Genomic DNA, 22,242 nt, shown 5'->3' with positions numbered 1-22,242 from the left:
CCCCGCCGCCCGCCGCGCCCCGTGCGTGGCGCCCGCCGGACGCCCCCGGAGGAGCCCAGCCTGCCGCCGGCCGCCAAAAGCGCGGGAAGACCGCGGCCTGAGCCCCGGGGGAGAGGGCGCCGGGCAGGCCCCCCGACAGGCCCCCCGCCCGCGGCCCCTGCCCCGCCCGCCCCCGGCCGCCCCCGGCCCGGCCCGCCGCGCCGGGCTCGGGTTTCAGAGCCGCGCTCGGGCGCCGACCGGCCCGCGCCCCGCGCCCCGCCGGCCGTTCCCACAGCGCGCCCCGCCCCCCGCCCCCCGCCGCCGCGCCCACGTGACGCCCGAGCCGCCGCGGCTCCGATTACCGCCGCCGCGCCAGTGCCCGCGCCGAGGCCGCGCCGCCAGCCGCCCGCCGCCCGCCGCCCGCCGCCCGCCGCGCCCCCCGCGCCATGGCCCGCGCCGCCCCGCCGCCGCCCGCCGCCCCCGAGCGCCCCGGGCCCCGCCGCTGAGCGCCGCCGGGAGGCGCAGGCCCCGCCTCGGAGGAGCGCCCCGGCCCCGGCCCCGGCCCCGGCCCCGGCCCCGGCCCCTGCCCGCGCCCCCCGCGCCCCCCGGCCCGGCCCGGCCCGGCCCGAGCATGGAGACGGCGGAGAAGGAGTGCGGCGCCCTGGGCGGGCTCTTCCAGGCCATCGTCAACGACATGAAGGTAACGGGGCGGCCGTGCGTGTCCTCGTCCGGGCCGGGGCCGGGGCCGGGGCCGGGGCCGGGGCCGGGCGGGGCGGGGCGGGGGTCCCGGCGCGGGGTCCCGCCGAGGCTGCTCCCGCGCGGCCGCTGCGCCCCGGCCCGGCCCGGCGCCTCCGCCCCCCGCCCCCCGCGCACCCTCCCCACCCGCCGCCTCCCCGCGGCCCTGGGGCCCGGACAATGCTGTCACCGCCGCCGAAAGCCGGGAAAAATAATAGAGCAGAGAGCCCGTTAACTCCTTCCCCGCCGGCCGACCCCCTGCGGCGGGGCCCGGGTCCCCAGGCCTCTGGCCTCACCTTGCGGGGGGAGGGAGGCGCTGGGGTCCACCCGGCCTTCGCCACCACCCTCCCCGCATCCACCCCCAGCATCTCCGTCCAGGTCCGGGCAGGAGCAGGCCGCCAACTCTTGGCCCACCGCCGGCTCACTAGGAGGGGAAACTGAGGCCTGGGAATGGCTCAAGGTCACCAAGGAGATGGGCCGGCGCTGTCCCTGACCTCAGCCGTCTCCGCGGATCCGGCCGAGGGAGATCCTCTCTGGGGAGAGGCCAGGGTTCGGGGGGCTGGCCCAGGCTGACCAGGCAGGGAGGGGTTCCCGCTCCAGTGATAGGATGCGGCGGGGATCGGCGCTCCTGCCCTTCCTGAGGGTAGGATTCTGGGGGCAGGGGAAAGAAGTGGGCCCTCCGCGTGAACTCCTGAGCGCCCCCCACCCCGACACACACTCCCAAGTACCCAACACAGTCCCACGGGGACATCACAGGCCCAGGAGGAGGCCCCGCGGTGCCCAGGCAGGCCCTTCCCGAGGCCCCCAGCACTGCCAGGGGTCAGCCCTAGGGACAGCAGCCAGACCCCTGCCCCTGGAAGGGGCCCGAGGCCATGCCCACCTAGGACTTCAGGATTAGCGGCACATGGGCGTCCTCCGCCCCCATATAGGGTGCTCCCCTGAGACCTCCGTCCCTAGCCATCCCACGTCTGTGCCCCTCGGGCAGCCGTCAGGAGTCCTGGCCCCTCCACCCTCAGCAGCCCCTCCCGTGCTGTGGACATCACAGCCCTGGCCGCGGGACTCCTTCCCAGGACCAGGCAGCCTCGAGCACCCTCTCCCAGCTACTCCCAGGGCTGGGACCTTCCTCCACCCTCCTCCCGCTGGCAGCCTCTCTGCTCACACTACGGGGAGCAGCAGCTTCTCTGCATAGAGGACGGGGACAGGACTGTTCCCCCTCTCCAGGCAATTTGCAGGGAACTTTGAGAGCAGACAGAAGGAAGAGGGAGACATAGCGGGAGATTCAGGCAGGATTTTCTGACAACGTGGGGGTTTCACCCGGGGTGATGCCAGGGACCTATGACATACGCCTGTGTTCAGGACAGGGACAGAGCAGGGGACTGGGCCTGGAGGGTGATCACCTGGATTTGAGGGGCAGCTTCTGGCTGTAGTGATCTGAGCCGCAGAAGCAGCAGGGCTTCCCCAGACAGAGGGGGCTGAGCTGAGGAGCCTGAGCTTGCCCGTGAGGCCCGTGCACAGCACGTCCACTCGAGCAGGAGGGAGGCCTCCCTCAGCTACACCCGGAGGCCGGAGGCCGGATGGGTCGGGGGAGGGCACCGGCCCAAGGTTGGGGCTCCCTGCCTCTGTGCCTTGTTGAACTCAGCCTAGATGCCCACTGGGGGGCCAGGCCACCTGCTGAAGCCCAGAGAGGGCAAGGGCTTGCCCCAGATGGCGGGACCAGGCCAAGTGCCTTCAACGGAGTGAAGGAGGCCTCCCACTCAGCCCTGGCCCATCCAGAAAAGGGGGCTGTAAACTGTGCCTTCCTCCTGAAAGTGGGGAGGTGGCCCAGACATGGGCCCTGCTGCAGGGCAGGGGCGGGGGGCTTCTAGTGGAGAGGCAGGGATCGTGGGGTTAGCCAGCGTTAACTGAGCACTTACTGTGCCCTGGGCACAGTGCTAAGTGCTTCCCACGCAGTGTCTCCTTCAGTCTCCCCTAGGACCCAGTGACGTGGGGGCAGCCCCCAGCCCGATGTGACAGGTGAGGAAACAGGCCCAGAAGGGGGCCTGGTCCAGGATTCCCCAGAAAGCCCTGTCCCTGGGATCCCATCGTGGGGTTGGTTGCTCACCCCCACAGCCCATGCCGGACGACAACCACCGCCAGGTCAGAGACAGTCTCCGAGGGCCTCCCCCTCGGTCCTGTGCCATCCACCTGAGCAACTCTGGTAACAGGCCCTGGGGACAAGGGTGGGTGTTTCTCCCGTCTCTGTGCTCCTATCCCCTCCCCACCTTGCTGCCCAGATGCTCATCTCTCTGTACCCCCTGGAAGTAGGTGTAGTGACCAGTCAGACATGGGATCAGATCTTGCCCCTGCCACTTGGTGGCCTTGAGCAAGTCAGTTAATCTCCCTGAGCCTCAGTCTCCTGACCTGTAGAATGAGGGTGACGGGCATATTTATTTTATGGGGCTGTGCTAAAGACCCAACGTACTCACACAGTGAAATGGGCTTCGCGCAGTGCCTGGCTACCACAGCCCCTTGGCCGGCAGCAGTCACTGCCCCAGTGGTGGTAAGCCAGTCTGAGAGCCTGCCAGCCAGCGCATGGCCAGGATGAGGGTAGGGGCCCAGGGGAACACAGGGACCTCCCCCCACCCCTGGACCCTGGCTGCTCCATCCCCTCCACCTCTCCATCTCCAGGGTCCTGAAGGAGTGACCTACTGGTGGGGGTGGGCTCCCGGGCTTAGAGACTGGGGAGGAGGAAGACCTGGGCCTGGCCTCCCCCAGCCCTGTCTTGTCCCCTCCCTACCGGGAGCTGAGAGTATGAAGGTCTGGGATGCAGTGAGCCTAGAGGCTGGGGAAATGGACCTCAGCCTGAGGACTTTAATGGAGTAGGAACTTATCTGTCCCCAGCTTCTCCTGGTCCCACAGAGGCTGCTCAGTGGCTGGGAAGGTGCTCTGGGTCAGGACACCTGCCCCCAGATCCCTGCATCCTCAGCATTGTCTTCCCCGGAGGTCTTAGCAAGGCTTCGGGGCTGAGATGTTGCAGTGATGTCAGGGTGCCACCTTTCAGAAGACTCTTTGGGGTGCCGAGATGAGGGTCAGCTCCTTGGGATTGCCAGGGACAACCCACCAGGCCCCTTTACCCTGAACTGCGCGCACATGGAGACAGCCCACCCACCACCTCTCCCATCCCGCTCCAGCCTGTGTGAACTCAAATATTTGCTTTCCCTGAGCGCTGGCTGGGCTGGGCTGGGAGGGGAGGAAGTTTCTAAGGCTATCAGAAGCTGTCCTGTCTCCTTCCACCCCTACAGGCTGTCCTCTGCTGGAGAGGCCATCTCAAACCTGCCCCTGGGTTCCAGTCTGGCAGAGCCTGCTTCTGGAGCCTTGAGGGCTGGGGTCTCTGCATTCCCTGTTTCCCCAGCAGCCCACTCCACAGCCTGCATAGAAGGGAGTGTTAGAAGCCCTTTGGGGCTGGGACTTTACTGCCCTTTGGCTCCCCTTCAAGCTTCAAGGCCTCCACAGGGCGCTCAGGCGAGGGCTGAGGTTTCTCCAGGACCCAGCCACCATGGAAGGACGCATTAGCCAGAAAAGCCCCTTGATCACACTGGACAACTTAGTCGCCAAGAGCCCAGTCTCCCTACTAGGAAACCCCCTCCCAACTCAGAGCTTTGGGCCAGGCTGGGATAAAGGCCACACTGTGTCCCCAGGAGGGGAGGGGAGCCGGGGGTGGAGAAAGGTGGCTCTGTTGGCCGCACAAGGCCCCATTCAGCCTGGGGCCTGGCTCTCCCAGGCGGGCTGGCTGGGCCCTGCAGCAGTCACAGCCTCCCCAGGCCTGGGAGCCACTGCGGCTGGCCTGGGATGGATGGGTGGCCAGGCTGGCCACAGCTTCCGGACCACAGGGTGGGGGCCCGCAGAGGCCCCGCTTGAGACCTGGCATGCCTGAGCCCTGCTGGTGGCACACCATGTCTCTGCCCTCGTGCCATGTGGACTACACCTATGTCAGGAGGGACACGGTTCCCCTCATGCGGCTCAGCCCAGAATCCCTGCTGGAACCCAAGGGAGCCCCCAGGAGACAGGACCTGCCATATACTGCTTCCACCTCCCCCAAGAGAGGGTGTGAACCAAAACAGTGGCCACTATAGACAATAGGCCAGACTTCCTGACTGTCAGGGAGGGAGGGATGAGCAAAGGCACCTGTTCCCAGGGCCCATGGCTCTGTCCTTGGGCCTCTGCAGCCCCAGAAGGCCCAGGAGCCTCTCTCCTGGGGGCAGGGCTGAGACCTCAGAAACTGCCCAGAATCTGGACACAGGCATGTGGGGAGCCCAGCCCAGGTGAAGCCTTACAGTCTCCATAATCTCATTACCTCTCCCATCTCCTCGGCAGAGCTCCTACCCCATCTGGGAGGACTTCAACTCCAAGGCCACAAAGCTGCATTCCCAGCTGAGGTGAGGCTGCTGAGGGTGCCCCCGTTGGGGAGGGGACGGGCAGAGGAGAGGACACGACACCTCACCCACAGACCATCCACTGTCCATCTCCCCAGGACCACTGTGCTGGCTGCTGTGGCCTTCTTGGATGCCTTCCAGAAAGTGGCAGACATGGCCACCAACACCCGAGGTGGGGAGGGGGCGTGGCTGGAGGTTGGGTATGCCCCAGGTTGGGCTTGGAGGCTGCAAAGGCTGAGCAGAGTAGGAGCCACAGACAGGACACTGGGCCCAGAGTTGGGACCTTGAATTCTGTTCCCTAGTGGAATCGGCTGGTCGTGGAGAGAGTGAGCCTCCAACACGAGTGGCATGCAAGCAGGAGTGTGAAGGTGACAGGGATGTTAGTGGGGGATTCGCCCTCGCCCTGCGGCCGGCTGGATGCTCAGCCACAGTTCAGCCTTCAGGGCAGGGGTCCGCCGCGGCTTCTCCGCACCACCCACCTCTGCCGCGTCTGAGGGCACGCGGGGCAGGCGAGCCCCTGTTGGCCTTGCCATCTCCTCTGCCTTCTAGTTCAAGTAGCAGGGACAGGGGCCCCAGCTCCTTCGGGAGGTGAGAACCGGGGTAGCGGGCGCTTGGCGCCCTCACGCCTGCCTCTGGGCCCCCGCGGGGTTCCCAGCCGGAGGCGCTGGGCTGGCCCCCGGAACACCCGCCCTGCAGGCGGCCCGGCCCGCATAGGCAGGGCCTTGCCCCAGCGCAGAGGAGCCTCGCAAGTACTGAGGACCCATCCGATCCCCGATCCCCGATCCCCGATCCCCGATCCCCGCACGGACCGCGGAGGGTCCTCGGAGGAGCGCGGCCGCCGGAGCGCCCAGAGCTGGGGGCGGGGCGCGGGCTGCGGCTGCGAGGGCGGCCTTCGCGGGCCGGCGCGCCCCCTCGTGGCCGAGGCCGGGACTGCAGATGCCCCGGCGGGCCCCTTCCCACGCTGCGCTTGCCTCGCCAGGGGCCACGCGGGACATTGGCTCGGCGCTCACGCGCATGTGCATGCGCCACCGCAGCATCGAGACCAAGCTGCGGCAGTTCACCAAGTGAGTGGGCGCGGCGGGCGGCAGGGGGTGGGCGCGGGGCCGGGGACACCCGGTTGGTGGCCCTGACCCTCCCGTCCCACCGCAGCGCGCTGCTGGAGAGCCTCATCAACCCGCTGCAAGAGCGCATCGAGGACTGGAAGAAGTCGGCCAACCAGCTGGACAAGGACCACGCGAAAGGTGGGCCCTGGGCTCGGGCGGCCTTACTGTCCCCGTGGTGCAGAGCCCCCATCATAGCACTCCTCTCTCACCCCGTGCACAGAGTACAAACGAGCCCGGCATGAGATCAAGAAAAAGTCTTCAGACACGCTGAAGCTGCAGAAGAAAGCGCGCAAAGGTAGAGCCCACAGTGGCCCACGGAAGCGTAGCCCCACGGGGCCCTGCTCCACATACCCCACACCCTATGGGGCACCCCAGGGCGTCATCCTGGCTGGAGGGGCCCTCTCCTGGACCCAGGACCCTCCAACCCGCTGGGTGGGACAGAGGGAGCCTCCCTGCACCCCAGACCTGGCCCAGGCCCTCCCCTCTCAGGGAGGCAGCAGGAGGCCCAATAGGCCCAGGCACCCACACCCCTGCCCCAGGAGTGGCTCTTTCCATCCGGCTGTCTTTCACACATTCTTTCTTTCTCTGTCTCTCCTCCTCTCCTCCTCCCACATCCTTCCTGTAGAGCTACTTGGTAAGTCAAATGTCCGTCCCTCCAGCTGCTCCTCCCGTCCTTGTCCCATTTGTCTGTCTCCCCCAGCTCAGGGCCATTGGAAGGAGCCTCTCCAAGCCAAGGAGGAGCGAGGAAGGCGGTCGGTCCAGCGAGGGAGGGGCCTGGGGCACAGACCCCCTGGGGCCCTGGGGGCCCCTGGCCAGGGAAGAGTCCCAGGCCACTGCTGGGTCAGTCTGCCAGGCCAAGAGGGCTTGGACGGGGCGGGGGCGGGGTTGGGGGGGGCATAGGCCCCGGCTGCCCCGCTCCCACCAGGCCTGCCCAATCACCTGTCGCCTTCTCACTTCCTGTCTCACCATCTCTACATCATCCTCTTGCTTCTCTCTGCCTCTCTCGCTGCTTCTCTGTGTCGCCGTTGCTGTCCTTATGCATCACTCTCTGAGCTGAGTGGGAGCCCCCACCGAGACAGCCCCTTCCCCGCCCCCGGGGCCCAGCCCCTAGCTCTCCTGACCCCCACGCCCCTCAGTGGCCTGGCCCACAGCTGAGCCCCAGGTTCTACTTTGTCCAGCCCTCACCCTCTCCCTGTGCCCTGTCAGGTGAGGGGTTGCTGGTCCATGGGCAGTGAGGGTATCCTGAGGGTGGAAGGCTCAGCTGGGGAGGCCCCTGCTGGACTCGCCTGAGCACACCTGCTCCCAGGTCCCAGGTGGCTTTGCAGCTTTGGTGTCTTTCCTGTGTGTGTGTGTGTCTGTCTGTCCTCTCTGCCTGCTCTGGGAGCAGCCCCTGCACAAGCCCCAGAGTCCTGGCCGCCCTCCCCGGTCCCCAGCCCCACGGCCAGGGACAGCACCATAGGCCCAGAGCCAGGCTGGCATCCCCAGCGCGGCCTCTCCTCCCAACCCTTCCAGGGAAAGGAGACCTGCAGCCGCAGCTGGACAGCGCCCTGCAGGACGTCAACGACATGTACCTGCTGCTGGAGGAGACAGAGAAGCAGGCGGTGCGCCGGGCCCTGATCGAGGAGCGCGGGCGCTTCTGCACCTTCATCACTTTCCTGCAGCCCGTGGTGGTGGGTCCCTCAAAGTCAGGTGTTCTGAGCATCCCCACGGTTGTGCTAGTTGGAGGGTCTCCAAGAATCTCAGGAAATCCCAAGAATCAGAATTTGGGGACCACTGGTGGGGGTTCTAGGTGACTCAGAGGCCCCAGCCACTTGGCCGGACCCAGGGCTGACCACTTGAGCTCCGAGAAAGGCCACTTCTCAGTGATAGGTAGCTGGGCCCACGTGCTCATAGCCCACAGACAGGTCCCGTAGTGGACAGATGGTCACACTAGCCCCAGAGTGTCTCGTTCCAACCTCTGCCAGACCCAAGCAGTGGTGGGTGAGAGAGGAGAGGCTAGGGGAGGCCCATTCCTCCAGGGGCAGGGGGGCAGGGGGACAGGGGCCGGGCCGGTGGGCCTCACCTGCTGCTTCCTCAGAACGGCGAGCTGACCATGCTGGGAGAGATCACCCACCTGCAGGGCATCATCGATGACCTAGTGGTGCTGACCGCGGAACCACACAAGCTGCCCCCCGCCAGCGAGCAGGTATCGTCCTGGAGCTAGGGCCGTGGAGGGGGCAGCTTGCCATTGGCTGGGGACAGTGGAGGAAAAAAGAGGACAGAGGACCAGACATGTCCCCAGACATGCTGTGGGACACCCAGGAGCACCTGCCCAGGTGAGGGTGGGGGCCTCAATCTGAGAGCACATGGGCAGAGGTCCCGTGGGGCTTTACCCCGCCTCTGCCCCCAGGCTCCACCCCAGTGAGCCCCAGACCTGGTGATGCCTGCCAGTCATCCACACCCAGAACCTGTCCCCTCCCCTAGACTCAGGCACACAGGCCTGCTGACACAGGCCACCCTGCTCGGCTCAGCACTGTGCGCCCACTGCACTAGGGTCAGTTCCACCCGACAGGCCCGGGACGTCGCCCTCGCTAGGCCCTTCCCGTGTGCCCAGCCCTCTGCTGAGCACTTTCCGCAGCCATCCCAGTGAACCACCCCGTGGCCTACAAGACAGGACGACTCGCTGTACATCACGGGAGAAAGCAGGTTCAGTGCGGTTCCAGGAACTTGCCCAAGGGGCTCAACAGAGCCAGGATTTGACTCTCATGATCACTGTCTTGGCTCCCCTGCCAGTGAGTCCCCAGGGACACTGGTTCTCCCATATCCCCTGCCTGGCCCAGGAGGGGGACAGCATCCTTGAGAAGCCGAGAGGGAGGAGTCTCCCCTGATGCTCCACCCTCACCCCTACCTTCAGACTCCCCTGCAAAGTATCCTGGGGCTTGGCTCTCATTAGGGAAGAGAGTGGGGGGCCTCTGGGGGGGTCCCCCAGAAAACGATAAGGCACTCTGCAGAGCAGGGCCGCCTCTCATGACCCCCACCCTTGTTCCTCTCCAGGTGATCAAAGACCTGAAGGGCTCAGACTATAGCTGGTCCTACCAGACCCCCCCGTCGTCGCCCAGCGGCTCTGGCTCACGGAAGTCCAGCATGTGCAGGTCAGTGCGGGGTTGATGGAGGCGGAGGAGGCAGGGGGATCCTAGGGGGGATGGGGAAGCTCCCAGCCAAGCTGCATTGAGAATTGCTTCAGGGCCCCAGGATTCACACAACTACGTCACGGAGGAATTTGCCAGTGTAGAGGACACGTACCCCGTCTCCAGGCTGCTGCCAGCACAGGCATGTGGTAGCAGGAAGCGGGCAGGAGCAGCTTCATTTAGGGAGCAGTCACTGTGTGCCAGTTGCCACACTAAATGCTTAATGCCTTTTCTTCATTGAATCCTCACCCCACCATGGTCTCCGTTTCACTGAAGGGGAAATTGAAGCGCGGGGTCCCAGCATTTCACTCTCCGGCTCTGCCCAATCCAGCAAAGTCAGTACAGGTGGAGGACAGTAAGGACTTAAGACACAGGAGGGAGGGGCACAGACACTTCTGGGAACATGTGCTGAGGCCACAAGGAAAGGGACACTCCAGCCTGGCTGGTTTCCAGCCAATGCCTCAGGCCAAACCCTGGCCCCGGAGTCTCATTCAGTCACCGCGCAGCCCCAGGATCAGGGAGGCCTCCAGGGCTGGCATCAGGGCGGGATTTGGAGGAGACATTTAAGATTCAAGGTTCCTTGGGCAAGAAGGCAGTGAGCACAGGGCGAGTTCCCCCCCCGCTATTGGGGGAGGCTCCTCTGTCCCAGGCTCCCTTTCCCCAGAACCACCTCTGGCTGGGCATCTGGGCACGAGAGGTAAGCCAGGCACGGCCATCAGCAGCTCCTGTAGAGGGAGGAGAGCTAGGATTTGTTGGACGACCGGGTAGGTGTCCATCACAGCAGGGAGGGTTGCAGAGGACACCTGTGACCAAGGGTGGGGGCTGAGTAGCTTCAGGATCATGTTCAAAAAGAAGGCAGCCTTCGTTGCCCGAGAGTGAAGTGGTTGCACAGAGGACGTGAGCTACGGAGGACTTGACACACTGAAGGGGGGTGGAGGGGGTGAGGACAGTAGTGGGTCCAGGACCCACACAAACCATCACCACATCCTAGGTATCCAGTTAGGGTTTGACGGCAAAGATCAGACTTTGAGGAGGCAGTCCAGAAACGGTCAGACTCAGTTTCCCCATCACCAACATAAAGCCTACTGTTCTTAATGGCAAAGTAGGAAGCAAAGTGACTGCTCGGCCCTAAGAATGCCCTGGAATGCTGGGGTGCTCCGAGGGCAGGTACTGGGCCAGCTCTTGGGGGCTGTTCCCTGCCTGGGCCCCACCCCCATCCCACAACCCAACTCTTCTGTGGCACCTAAATCTCAGGACTTGTAGTCTGACTTTATCTTTTCCTTCCTTTGCCCCTCACCTCTTTCTTCCACCCTTGTCTGTCACCCTCCCCTCCATACACACCCTCGTGTCTCCCTGTACCCCTGTATCTGGCTGCTGTACCTCCTCCCTCGCTCCCCCCAGTGCCCCCAGCAGTGGTAGCAGCGCCAAGGGTGGCGGAGCCCCGTGGCCCGGGGGTGCCCAAACATACTCACCCAGTTCCACCTGTCGCTACCGCAGCCTGGCACAGCCAGCCACCGCCGCTGCCCGCCTCTCCAGCGTCTCCTCCCACGACTCTGGCTTCGTCTCCCAGGATGCCACCTACTCCAAGCCCCCCTCACCAATGCCTTCAGACATCACCAGCCAGGTGAGGAGGCATCTGCAGGGCCTGGAGGTCCCCAGGACCACCTCACTGGGGACCACCCTGGCTGAGGAGAGGTGAAGGTTTTAGAGTGGCCAGCATCTGCCTCAGCAGTGTCAGCAGGGGGCTTCTGTGGCTCCCCTTCCTCACCATTCCCTGGCTCCTTACCTACCACCTTCGCCTAGCCTGGGGAGCCCCGAGGGGACAGCTTAGCAGTTCTGATCCTTTGTGACCCTCCTCCCACATAGGCTTACTGTGATGGGGTGGCTGGCCGTGGGAGGCATCCCTGGGAGCCCCAGGACATCCTCCTGCTTCTGTACACTTGGGCCAGCTCATGCTGAGCCCAGAGACTGGCCCGTGAACCTCCTCAGATGCAGGCGCAGATCCTGCAGCCTCAGTGAAATGGGCAAACAGAGGGAGCCCAGTAGAAGGCAAAGGGAAGTCGAGCCACCTGCCCAGGGGGCTATCCTGAGGGTGTCAGGAGCGACTGCATTAGGATCCAGCCTGCTATTCCTCCCCACCAGGGCTAGTACCCCATTTGGGCTGGGTATTTTATCTTCTCCTGGTTTTTTTGCTCAAGGATGTCCCCATTACACTTCCAGTCTCTCTCCCTGTGCTGGCTCATTCCCATCAGTATACACACAAGCTCTAGTATCATGGATCTTACTTTTAAGATTTTATTTATTCATGAGAGGCACAGAGAGAGAGGCAAAAGCACAGACAACGGGAGAAGCAGGCTCCCTGCATGGAGACGGATGTGGGACTGATCCCCAGCCCCAAGATCACACCCTGAGCCAAAGGCAGACGCTCAACCGCTGAGCCACCCAGGCGTCCTGTATCACGCATCTTAAAAGCCGTCCCTTCTGACTATAAGAGAAAGGAGGGAAACTGAGTGGGGAAAAATTAGAGAGGAAGACAAACCACGAGAGACTCCTAACAAACAAAGGGTTGCCGAAGGGGAGGGTGGGTGGAGGGGGTGACTGGGTGCGGGCACTAAGGAGGGCACTTGATGGGATGAGCACTGGGATGATACTTTATGTTGGCAAGTTGAATTTAAATTTTTAAAAAGGGAAAAAAAAAGCCCTCCCTTCCCCCAGGTTATCCTCCAGCCACCTAGTATCCTTCACAACAGAACTTCTTAAAAGATTTTTCCACGCTAAACATCTCTACCTCATTTCCCATTGACTCCTATCTGCTTCCCCTATCTTATGACTGAAAATTTTTAGATTTGTTCATTTCTCCCATGTAGTTCTATCCATGCTTGCTGTATATATTTTGAGACTGTTTTATTAAATGCATACAAGTTTAAAATGTCAGCTTTTCATAGTGGATTGAATCTTCTAACATGATGTAGTTGATCCTCTGTTCCTTATAATGCTTTCTATCTTAAAGTCTGTTTTATGTTACTACAGCTATTTCAGCTGTGTTCTGTTCAAGATTTATATTACCATTTCCCACTTCTTTGCTCTTAAACTCACTATATTTGTATGTTTTAGATGAGTCTCTTATAAACAACAGATGTCCAGATTTTCTCTTATCCAGTCTGACAATCTCTATCTTTTAATCCGTATTCTTAGTCCACTTATATTTATTACGATTACTGACTTATTTGGACTTATTCTGTCTTTTTATTCATTCTGCTTTTTCTGTGCCTCTTTTGTCTCTTCCCTTGCCATTTGATTGTTTTCTTTTTCCCGTTCGTTCCTCCCTACTAGATTATAAATTGTATTCTATTTCTTTTCTTTTACAGGGTACTTTGAAATTTTATCATGCATCCTTACACAGGCTCACCTTCTGAATAATTCAATAACATTAATAAATATTTTAATTTAGTCACTCACTTCCTCCCCAACTTGTAAGGTATTATATGTTATCTCTACTTTTTTGGTAACACAAATGACACTTTTCTTCTTAATTTCATTATCATTTTCTACACATAGCATTTGTCTAGATTTATCCATATGTTTACACATTTTTTTTGTTCATCATTTTTTCTTGCACCTCAAATCTTTCTTCTTTCTGAAATATATCCTTTAGAAGTTCTTTTTCTAACTTTATTTTTTTTAAGATTTTATTTATTTATTTGTTCGTAGAGACACAGAGAAAGAGAGAGAGGCAGAGACACAGGCAGAGGGAGAAGCAGGCTCCACGCAGGGAGCCCGACGTGGTTCTCGATCCCAGGCCTCCAGGATCACACCCCAGGCTGCAGGCGGCGCTAAACCACTGCGCCACAGGGGCTGCCCTGGAAGTTCTATTAGAATAGATCTGTTGGGCAGCCCTGGGTGGCTCAGTGGTTTAGCGCCGCCTTCAGTCCAGGGCCTGATCCTGGAGACCTGGGATCGAGTCCCACATCCAGCCCCCTGCATGGAGCCTGCTTCTCCCTCTGCCTGTGTCTCTGCCTCTCTCTCTCTCTCTCTCTCTCATGAATAAATAAATCTTAAAAAAAAAAAGAAAGAACAGATCTGTAGTAGTAAATTCTTGGTTTTTGTTTATCTGTAAACATGTTTCATTTTGTTATCTTTCTTGAAAGTTTGGCCAAGGACACAATTCTGAGATGACAGTCATTCCCTCTCCAGACTTTGAAGGTATTTTTCCACTGTGTTCTCACTTCCGTTGTTGGTTGAGAGGTCTGCCGTCCGCCAGATTTTGTTGCCCTTCATGAGTGAGCTTACTTTGCTCCCTGATCACTTTTAAGATCTTGGCTCTTCAGTTTGTGTCTAGTTGCAGATTTGTTTTTAGCCTCATTTGATATGTTTATATTCCTATATCTGTGTATTCATGTCTTTCACATGTTCTGGAAATTTTCAGGCATTATTTCTGTATTCCTGCATTCGTCCTTTCTATTCTTTCCCTCTGAGATTCCAATTCCGCGTGTTATCAGACCTCCTCATTTATCCTTCTGTGTCTTCTCTTAATTCTCACAGTTTCCATCCCCTCACTTCTCTGTACAATGTTCTGGATCATTTATGCAGGTCTGTCTTCCAGTTTCCTTTTCTGTCTGTTAACAGCAATTTAACCTCTCCATTGAGGCTCGTTTCTAACTTGTTATTTTAAAATAATTTCGGACTTGTAGACAAGTTGCAAAAAGTACAGAATTCCCACTGGCTGCTCCCAAACCTCCCCTAATGTTAACCCCTTATGTAGCTACCAAACCAGGAACAAACACCGGCATGTGTGGATACAGTCTTTTTTCAAATTTTGCCAGTTTTCTCACTAATTCCCTCTTCTGATCCAGGAGTGCAGGATCCAGGGCTGGACCCCAGGTCGCGTTTAGTTGTTATATCTCTTTCAGCTTCTCCGATCTGTAGTGATTCTTCAGTCCTTTCATGACTTTGATGCTCTTGAAGACTACCAATCAGGTATCTTTTAGAACATTTCGCAGTTTGGGTATGTCTAGTGTCTTCCCAAAATTAGATTGAGGTCATGGATTTCTGACAAGAATACCACAACGACATCATATTGTTCCTCATCCTCACCAACCCCGGGTATTTTGCATCTTTTTCATTTTAGCCATTCTAGAGGGTGGATAGTGGTAGTGCCCAGTATTTTTTTAATTTGCACTTCCCTAACGAGGAATGAGGTTGAACATCTGTTCATACTTCTGAAGGCCACTGGGCTGTCCTCTTTTATGAAGGACCTATTCAAATTTCTGCCCATTTTCTTTTTTTTTTTTTTTTTTTTTTTTTTTTTAATTTTTTATTTATTTATGATAGTCACAGAGAGAGAGAGAGAGGCAGAGACACAGGCAGAGGGAGAAGCAGGCTCCATGCGCCGGGAGCCCGATGTGGGATTTGATCCCGGGTCTCCAGGATCACGCCCTGGGCCAAAGGCAGGCGCTAAACCACTGCACCACCCAGGGATCCCTCTGCCCATTTTCTACTGGGTTGTTTGCTTCCTGATTCTGAGAACTTCTTATATATTATGGATACAACTACTTCATCTGAGATCTTCTCTGTTTCTGTGGGTTCCCTTTTTACTCTCTTAATGGATTTCTTAATGATCTAAAATTCTTAATTTTAGGGATCCCTGGGTGGCACAGCGGTTTGGCGCCTGCCTTTGGCCCAGGGCGCAATCCTGGAGATCCGGGATCGAATCCCACGTCAGGCTCCCGGTGCATGGAGCCTGCTTCTCCCTCTGCCTGTGTCTCTGCCTCTCTCTCTCTCACTGTGTGCCTATCATGAATAAATTAAAAAATAAATAAATAAATAAATAAATAAATAAATAAATAAATAAATAAAATTCTTAATTTTAGTGGACGTCGTTTGTCCAGTTTATTCATTTTTTTCAAATTGTGCTCTTTTTGGCCTGAGATATATTTGTCTACTCCAAGGTCACAAAGATATTTTCCTCAAAAAGCCTTTTTACCTTTTTCATTTAGATGTGCAGCTCATCAGGAACTGATTGTGTGCACACGCATGTGTACACGTGCACATGTGTCATTTGAAGTAGGGGTTGTTTTTCCACACAGATATCTAATTGGTGATTTATTGAAAAGACCATCTTTCCCCTCTTGCACTACAGTGTTGCCTCAGTTATAAATCAGGTGTTATCTACATGCCTGTAGCTATTTTTGGAGTTTGTATTCTGTTCTGCTGGTTAACTTGTGTTCTCATACCAATACTATACCGCCTTAATATGTAACTATACAAAACTTTGTGGTTTTTTTTGTTTTTTTTTTTTTTAAATATTTTTTTAAATTTATTTATTCATGATAGTCACAGAGAGAGAGAGAGAGAGGCAGAGACACAGGCAGAGGGAGAAGCAGGCTCCATGCACCGGGAGCCCGACGTGGGATTCGATCCCGGGTCTCCAGGATCGCGCCCTGGGCCAAAGGCAGGCGCCAAACCGCTGCGCCACCCAGGGATCCCTATACAAAACTTTGATATGTGGTAACAAAAGTTTTCCATCTTTGTTATTCTTCAGTATCACCTTATCTACTTTTGGCCTTTAGAAATTCCTTGATTTTTAATGTCTGCTTGTCAGTTTCCATAAAAAAAAAAAAACAGTAACAGCAACTCCTGGGGTTTTGACTAGGGATTGTTCTCCATTTATTTCGGCTTTTCCTTCTCTTGGTAGTGTTTTGTAGTTTGCATGTAAAGATCTTGCACATCTATCATTGGTATTTTTTTCCTGGGTATTTGATGTTTATTGGTGGTTTTATTTATTTATTTATTTATTTGAGAAAGAGGGAGTGAGCAGGGGGAGGCACAGAGAGAGACGGAAAAGTAGACTCCATGCTGAGCTTGGAGCCCAACGTGGGGCTTGACCCACAACTCTGAGATCTTAACCTGAGCTGAAATCGAGTCAGATGTTCAACCAACTGAGCCAACAAGGCACCCCTATTGATGCTATTTTAAATTCTATTGGCTTTTGAGGAGGTTTTTTGTTTCTTGGCTGCTGGAAATTTGATTTTTTTTCTTTGGTATATTGACCTTACACTCACATTTATTAAAACCACTTATTTCTAATACTTGTAGATTCTTTTGAGTATTCTATATATGTGACAGTCCTATCTTTTATAAGTAATGACCACTTTTTTCTTCCTTTCCAATCCTTTTGCTTTCTGTTACTTTTTCTCACCTTACCGCCCTGCTAGGATTTCCAGTACTGAGCAGAAATGGTGATCATGGGCATCCTTATCTTTTTCCCCACTCTCAGAGGGAAATACATTGATATTTTTGTAGATATTCCTTATTATCAGACTAAGGAAGCTCTTTTCTATCCCTAGTTTGTTTGTTCATGAACTAACTTTGAATTTTTCCACTGAGTGTTCCAAATGCTTTTCCATTGTTTTTTGTTGGCTTTAACAATTATATTGGTGAAAATCCAAATTTTCATATTTCATCTGAATCCTCGCCTATGGTACTTTGTTTCCTTTTATTTTGGTGATCTTGGTTCATCATAAACTGTAAGAAAAATCTGGGGGTCTAAATTAAGGAGAATATGGAGAATTTGGCAGGGCAGACGTGCTACTAATAATGGATCCTTTCCAGGTACCCTGGCTTAGTCCGGGCCATCACAGGGCAAGCCCCCCACGTTGCCCCTTGCCCAGTCTCCCAGCCACTGTACCGCACTCATTATGTGCCCCAGGAAGCCTTCATGGCCCTGTGCCTACCCTGGCTGCTTTTGTCTTCATTCCTCTGTCTTCTTTTGAGTTGGGGGCTTCCCAGGCTACCTACCACCCGGAGCAGGAGTCTCCCCTGCACTCTTGGTAGACTCAAAAATGATCTTCTCCCCCCACCATTCTGTGAAACGGTTCTCGAGGTCTCCAGGGATGCCTCTTTGCCCTCATCTGAAGGATCCCCCATAACATCAGCACCACTAACTGTCCCTCCTCCACATGGTAGGTCCTTCCAAGTTCTGTGACATCATCTGCTTATGGTTTTCTTCTCACTTCTCTGGCAGCTACTTGTTCCTCTCCTTTGCTGGACCTTCCTTTTCTTCTCAGCGCTGAGCATGGGCATGCCTGAGGTCCTTGAACCTTCTCTCTAACTGCCCTTGTTGCTGAAGTGACCTTACTCTGTCGCATGGCTGTTAATCGGTGGCTCCAACCTTGTCTTCTCCCTAAACTCCAGACATGTAAATGCGGTTACCTAATCACAATCTGTGCGTAGATACCTAACAGGGAGCTCAGGATGGAACCCTGGGCTCTTTCCTTCCCGCAGGCCAGCCCTTCTGACATGACAGGGACACTGTCAACCCCGCTGCCCTCCCTAGTGTCTTTCCCTTGCCCACCACTTCCAGGCCGTCAGCCGCGAGTCCTGCCATTCAGCCTCACAACCTGTGGCTCCTGGGCCAGGCCACGGGGTTGGTCAGCGCCCGCGGCGTGCACTCGGGGTGCTGAGGTCTGCTGCAGATGCTCGCAGGGTGGCGGGTGGGGCGCCAAAGCGGAAGGCCGTGCTGCATGCCGGTGCTGTGACCAGCTCTGTTCTCTCCTCTCCTCGTGGCCTCCCCGCCTGCCCCCGCATGGCAGAAGTCCTCCAGCTCCGCGTCCTCAGAGGCCTCGGAAACCTGCCAGTCCGTTAGCGAGTGCAGCTCCCCCACTTCGGTCAGTGCTCCCGCCTGTGTGGGATGCAGGGAGGGCCCAGGGTCTACCCCGGGGGGTGCACACAGTGCCTGCTCCCCCAGGAGGAGCTGCCTGGGCACACCTGCAGCCACTCCCAACACCATCTTTCCCTCCCAGACGTGCCTTCCTACCCCGGGCCTGGAGGGACTGAGAGGTCATGGCGTCCTCCATTCTCTGCCCTTGGCCACGATCACGAGCCTGAGGCCCCTTGTGGGTCTGAAAACCCTGAACCTCAACTGTAACAAGGGGATCCTTCACCGAGGACGCAGGGCCAAGGGCCCCCTGACCTGTCTGCCACACCTTGCAGGACTGGGCCAAGGCAGGCCCCCACGAACAGCCCTCAGGCACCAGCCTGCAGCGGAGGAAGGACCGGGCTGAGCACCCCCGAGACACAGAGGCAGGCCTGGCCAGCGGGGGCACCCTGGGCCCCAGTGGGGAGGAGGCCCCACGACCCCGCATGTCCCCTGCCACGATCGCAGCCAAGGTAGGTGCCCGCTCCCCTGGTGGCCCAGCCCGGGGCCCCACCTTCACTCCCAGGCCAGTGCCAGGAGGGCCCGGGAAGTGGTCTCGGGCCGGCCCCTGTCCACCCGGCAGGAGCCCCCTGGAATCTGGGCTGAGGGGGGGCAGCAGGGAGCCGGCTTCAGCCTGCAGTCTTCCCACCCCCAGCACGGTGAGGAGGTGTCCCCGGCAGCCAGCGACCTGGCCATGGTGCTGACCCGCGGCCTGAGCCTGGAGCACCAGAAGAGCAGCCGGGACTCGCTGCAGTATTCCAGCGGCTACAGCACGCAGACCACCACGCCGTCGTGCTCTGAGGACACCATCCCGTCCCAAGGTAGGCCCTGGGGCCGGGGCCGGGCCGGGTCACCGGGCCTTCGAGGCCCCGGCCCCGGCCCCGGCCCACCGCCTCCCGTGCCCTCAGGCTCCGACTACGACTGCTACTCCGTGAACGGAGACGCGGACGGCGAGGGCCCCGCCGAGTTCGACAAGTCCTCCACCATCCCCCGCAACAGCAACATCGCCCAGAACTACCGCCGCCTGATCCAGACCAAGCGCCCGGCCTCCACGGCGGGGCTGCCCAGCGCCTCGGGCGCACCCCCCGGCGTGGCCACCATCCGCCGCACGCCGTCCACCAAGCCCGCCGTGCGCCGCGCGCTCTCCAGCGCCGGCCCCATCCCCATCCGGCCGCCCATCGTCCCCGTGAAGACGCCCACGGTGCCCGACTCCCCCGGTTACTCGGGGCCCACGCGGGCCGGCAGCGAGGAGTGCGTCTTCTACAGCGACGAGGCCGCCTCGCCCCTGGCGCCGGACCTGGCCAAGGCGTCGCCCAAGAGGCTGAGCCTGCCCAACACGGCCTGGGCCAGCCCGGCCCCCGAGGCGGCCAGCTACGCCGGGCTGGCGGCGGACGACGACGAGCAGCAGCAGCAGCTGGCCGCCAACCGGCACAGCCTGGTGGAGAAGCTCGGGGAGCTGGTGGCGGGCGCCCACGCCCTGGGCGAGGGCCAGTTCCCCTTCCCCACCGCCCTGGCCGCCCCCGCCGAGGAGACGCCCAGCCCGCCCCCCGCCGCCGCCGGGGACCCCCCCGCCGAAGACATGCTGGTGGCCATCCGCCGCGGGGTGCGGCTCCGCAGGACCGTCACCAACGACAGGTCGGCGCCCCGCATCTTGTGATGGCGCCGCCCTCCCGCCCTCTGGCCCCCTGAGAGGCCGTGGCCTGGCTGGTGAACAGCAGACGCTCAGAGCGAAGGCACAGCGTGGAGAGCAGAACCAGGCAAGCTTTCGGTTTTTTGTTTTTTAAGTCACATGAGGCAAAGCCACTGGATGGAAAGACACGTGTCTTGGATTTCAGTACTTAAGCGGGAAGTGACTTCTTTAACACAGCTCGCCAGCTCTGAGCCTACAGGCCTTGAACTGGATTCGGAGCCTGTTTTTTACGTCTCTTGCCTGCTCTGCCCTCCTCTTCCTCTTCCAAGGCCCTGCCTTTCCCTGTCTCAGCGCGCCCTGGTCTGGGCCCTAGGGCCGCAGCTTAGGCGACCAGGCCCAGCTTCTCCTGAATGCCAGCCCCCCCCCCACCCCGCCCCTGGCCGGGCTCCTCTCTCCTCCCTTCTCTCCTCTCCCCGGCTCCCCTCAGTCAGGGAGGCAGGCTGTCTGTGGAGGGGCCAGGCACCCAGTCGGGCCAAGGTGTCAGATTTGACTGAAGCTACACAAAATGGCATTTGGGTGGGGAGCACAGACTGAGGTGGGAAGGTCCACCCTGCTGTGGGGGGAATGCGGCCCACAGGCCCAGGGCCCCAAGTTAAATCCTGGGGAACTGTGTGGAGGAGGCCATGGACGCTGAAGTGTGTGGCTGAGGTTGAGGGCAGGGCAGTGGGGAAGGATCCAGAGGCCTGACAGTCATCTGGCCAGCCCTCTGGGAGCTGCTTTCAGATGAGACTTTAACTCTGGTGGCACTTTGGTCACGGTTTCAGCCACCTTTGGGGGTAGGGGCTGGAGCTGTAGAGGGTATGGGGGGTTATTTTATGAATATAATAATAAAATAAAGCTGACTGGACAAGGACTATGTGTGGGGACAGGGTGGACAGTACAGGGTGTCCGAGAGTGCCTGAGGGACAAGGGGTCCTCACAGTGGCCCGGTGGGCCCATGGCCGGAGGAGGAGGGCCAAATTGGCTTCCCCAAAGCCAAGGGGTAGTTGTTTTTTCCTCCAGTTTCTGGAGCAAAGCCAAAATAAGGTTGGGGAGGGCCAAGGTGGGGCCTCCAGCATGACCACTTGGATGGGGGTGAGGTGTGATCCGGGGAGATTGGCTTTGACTCTCTGTTGCCAGAGGAGATGCCATCCCGGCACAGTCCCCCCGGCCCCCAGTCCTGTGCTGGCGGTGGGTGCAGGGTGGGGGTGCCCTCCCCTCCATTTACCGAGTCCCGCCAACTCTAAGCAGCAGGTAGAAGCAGGTGAGTCTAGGGCGAGTGGAGGGCTTCCTGTTGTCCTGCAGGCCAGCAGAGAGGGTGGCCGGGCTCGGAGGGCAGCAGGACCACAGGGCAGGGGCCTCCCGGGGTCAGGAGAGCGGGCTTTTCCTGGTCTGGATGGGGTGGGGTTGGGTCTGAGTCAGCGCCAGGCTGGAGCTCCTGGTAGTTCTGCAGGGAACTGGGATCCAAGTAAGGCGGCCAGGCAGGTCTGGGGAACCAAGGATGCTCCTGAGTGGATGGAGCCCCCCGGGCTCCCCAAGCACAGATGGAGAAAGGTTTCTGTAAGTTGCTGGGTCTGAGAACAGCCTTGCTGAATGCTCAGACCAACCCGAGAGCCCGGGTTAGGGCACCTGGAGAGGGCCCAGGTGCGGGAAGGCCTGGAGCGCCGGGAGAGCAGGTGGCCGGTGTAAGGAGCCGCGGGGGTGTGGGGGGTTTGCACTGCCCCTCCCCGAAGGGCTGTGCTGGTCTTTACCCCGGTGGGCTGAGGGAGGAAGATGCAGGATGTGTGATGTGAGCAGGGTAAGGAGCGCGGTGGGGGGTAGGGTGGGGGGGGTGGCTTGGGAGGCCCGAGGAGGGGCCCCCAGGCTCATGCCTCCTCCCCTCCAAGCCACCCCAGGGTGTACATAACTCCTCCATCCCCCTGACCACCTATCTCCCAGTTAGTGACCACCTCTTAGGCCCACCCCCTTGGGATCCGAGCCAACCATCCCACATCACAAACTTTGGTTTGGGGGACTTCTTTACGTTCTTTTTTTTTTTTTTTTTTCTTTTTTGTACAGAGAAATATTCTTTTCAAAAGCGTCTTTTGACTGAAGTAACTTTTCTGGTGCTGTTGTTAACTTGTTCCTTTTTTTAATTTATTTCCCCACCCTGAGTCTCCCCTCTTGGCTCCTACTCACCCTTTCTTCCCTCCACCCCTCCCCACCCAGCCCCATCCCATTTGACCCATTTTGTTTCTTTTCTTTCTGTCCGTTTTTTGGATAAATGATCCTCTCCTCCCTGCCCCCTCCACCCCGCCCTCCCCTCGATTTAAATAGTCACTGCTACAAGTAACAAATGCACTGTGAAGATTCCAGTATTAATAAAGTTGTACTGTAATTAACACCCTTGCCTCCGTCTGGCTTCCTCCAGGGCCGCTCCCCAGCCCCCTGCAGCAGCCCCGGCGCCTTTCCCGCCGCAGGTCCGGCCTGGGGCAGGGGCACC

At 58.6% G+C, this 22,242-nt stretch overlaps 1 protein-coding gene across 8 annotated transcripts; it reads left to right on the top strand.

The window, feature by feature from the left end:
- The first annotated feature begins 557 nt into the window (after positions 1–557).
- MTSS2 (MTSS I-BAR domain containing 2) lies at positions 558–22,145 on the top strand. Of its 8 annotated transcripts, XR_005360100.1 has the most exons (17): positions 558–679; positions 5,068–5,129; positions 5,225–5,298; positions 5,429–5,494; positions 6,106–6,190; positions 6,276–6,367; positions 6,450–6,524; positions 6,855–6,863; positions 7,742–7,899; positions 8,307–8,414; positions 9,263–9,360; positions 10,798–11,020; positions 17,988–18,062; positions 18,388–18,564; positions 18,747–18,912; positions 19,000–19,848; positions 21,819–22,145. XR_005360100.1 is itself a non-coding variant. In XM_038538375.1 (16 exons), exons 1-16 carry the CDS (start codon positions 611–613, stop codon positions 19,746–19,748), a joined length of 2,190 nt encoding a protein of 729 aa, XP_038394303.1. In that variant the 5' UTR covers positions 558–610; the 3' UTR covers positions 19,749–20,628. The 8 variants fall into 8 exon arrangements, 7 of the variants coding, with proteins under 7 accessions (XP_038394303.1, XP_038394298.1, XP_038394301.1 ...); XM_038538375.1 differs by lacking the exon at positions 21,819–22,145 and having other exon boundaries at positions 10,894–11,020; positions 19,000–20,628; XM_038538370.1 differs by lacking the exon at positions 21,819–22,145 and having other exon boundaries at positions 19,000–20,628.
- Positions 22,146–22,242: the final 97 nt, after the last annotated feature.

This window comes from Canis lupus, chromosome 5, assembly GCF_011100685.1.
Source record: "Canis lupus familiaris isolate Mischka breed German Shepherd chromosome 5, alternate assembly UU_Cfam_GSD_1.0, whole genome shotgun sequence".
In the NCBI taxonomy this organism is placed as follows: Eukaryota; Metazoa; Chordata; class Mammalia; order Carnivora; family Canidae; genus Canis; species Canis lupus.
Note: the sequence above shows the minus strand (reverse complement) of the source record. Positions and strands in the feature narration are given on the sequence as shown.

Excerpts from the sequence above, each read along its gene's own strand:
- MTSS2 (XM_038538370.1), top strand. The coding sequence starts at position 611 with ATGGAGACGGCGGAGAAGGAGTGCGGCGCCCTGGGCGGGCTCTTCCAG. Across the intron at positions 680-5,067 it reads CCATCGTCAACGACATGAAG|AGCTCCTACCCCATCTGGGA; the intron begins GTAACGGGGCGG and ends TCTCCTCGGCAG. Across the intron at positions 8,415-9,262 it reads TGCCCCCCGCCAGCGAGCAG|GTGATCAAAGACCTGAAGGG; the intron begins GTATCGTCCTGG and ends GTTCCTCTCCAG.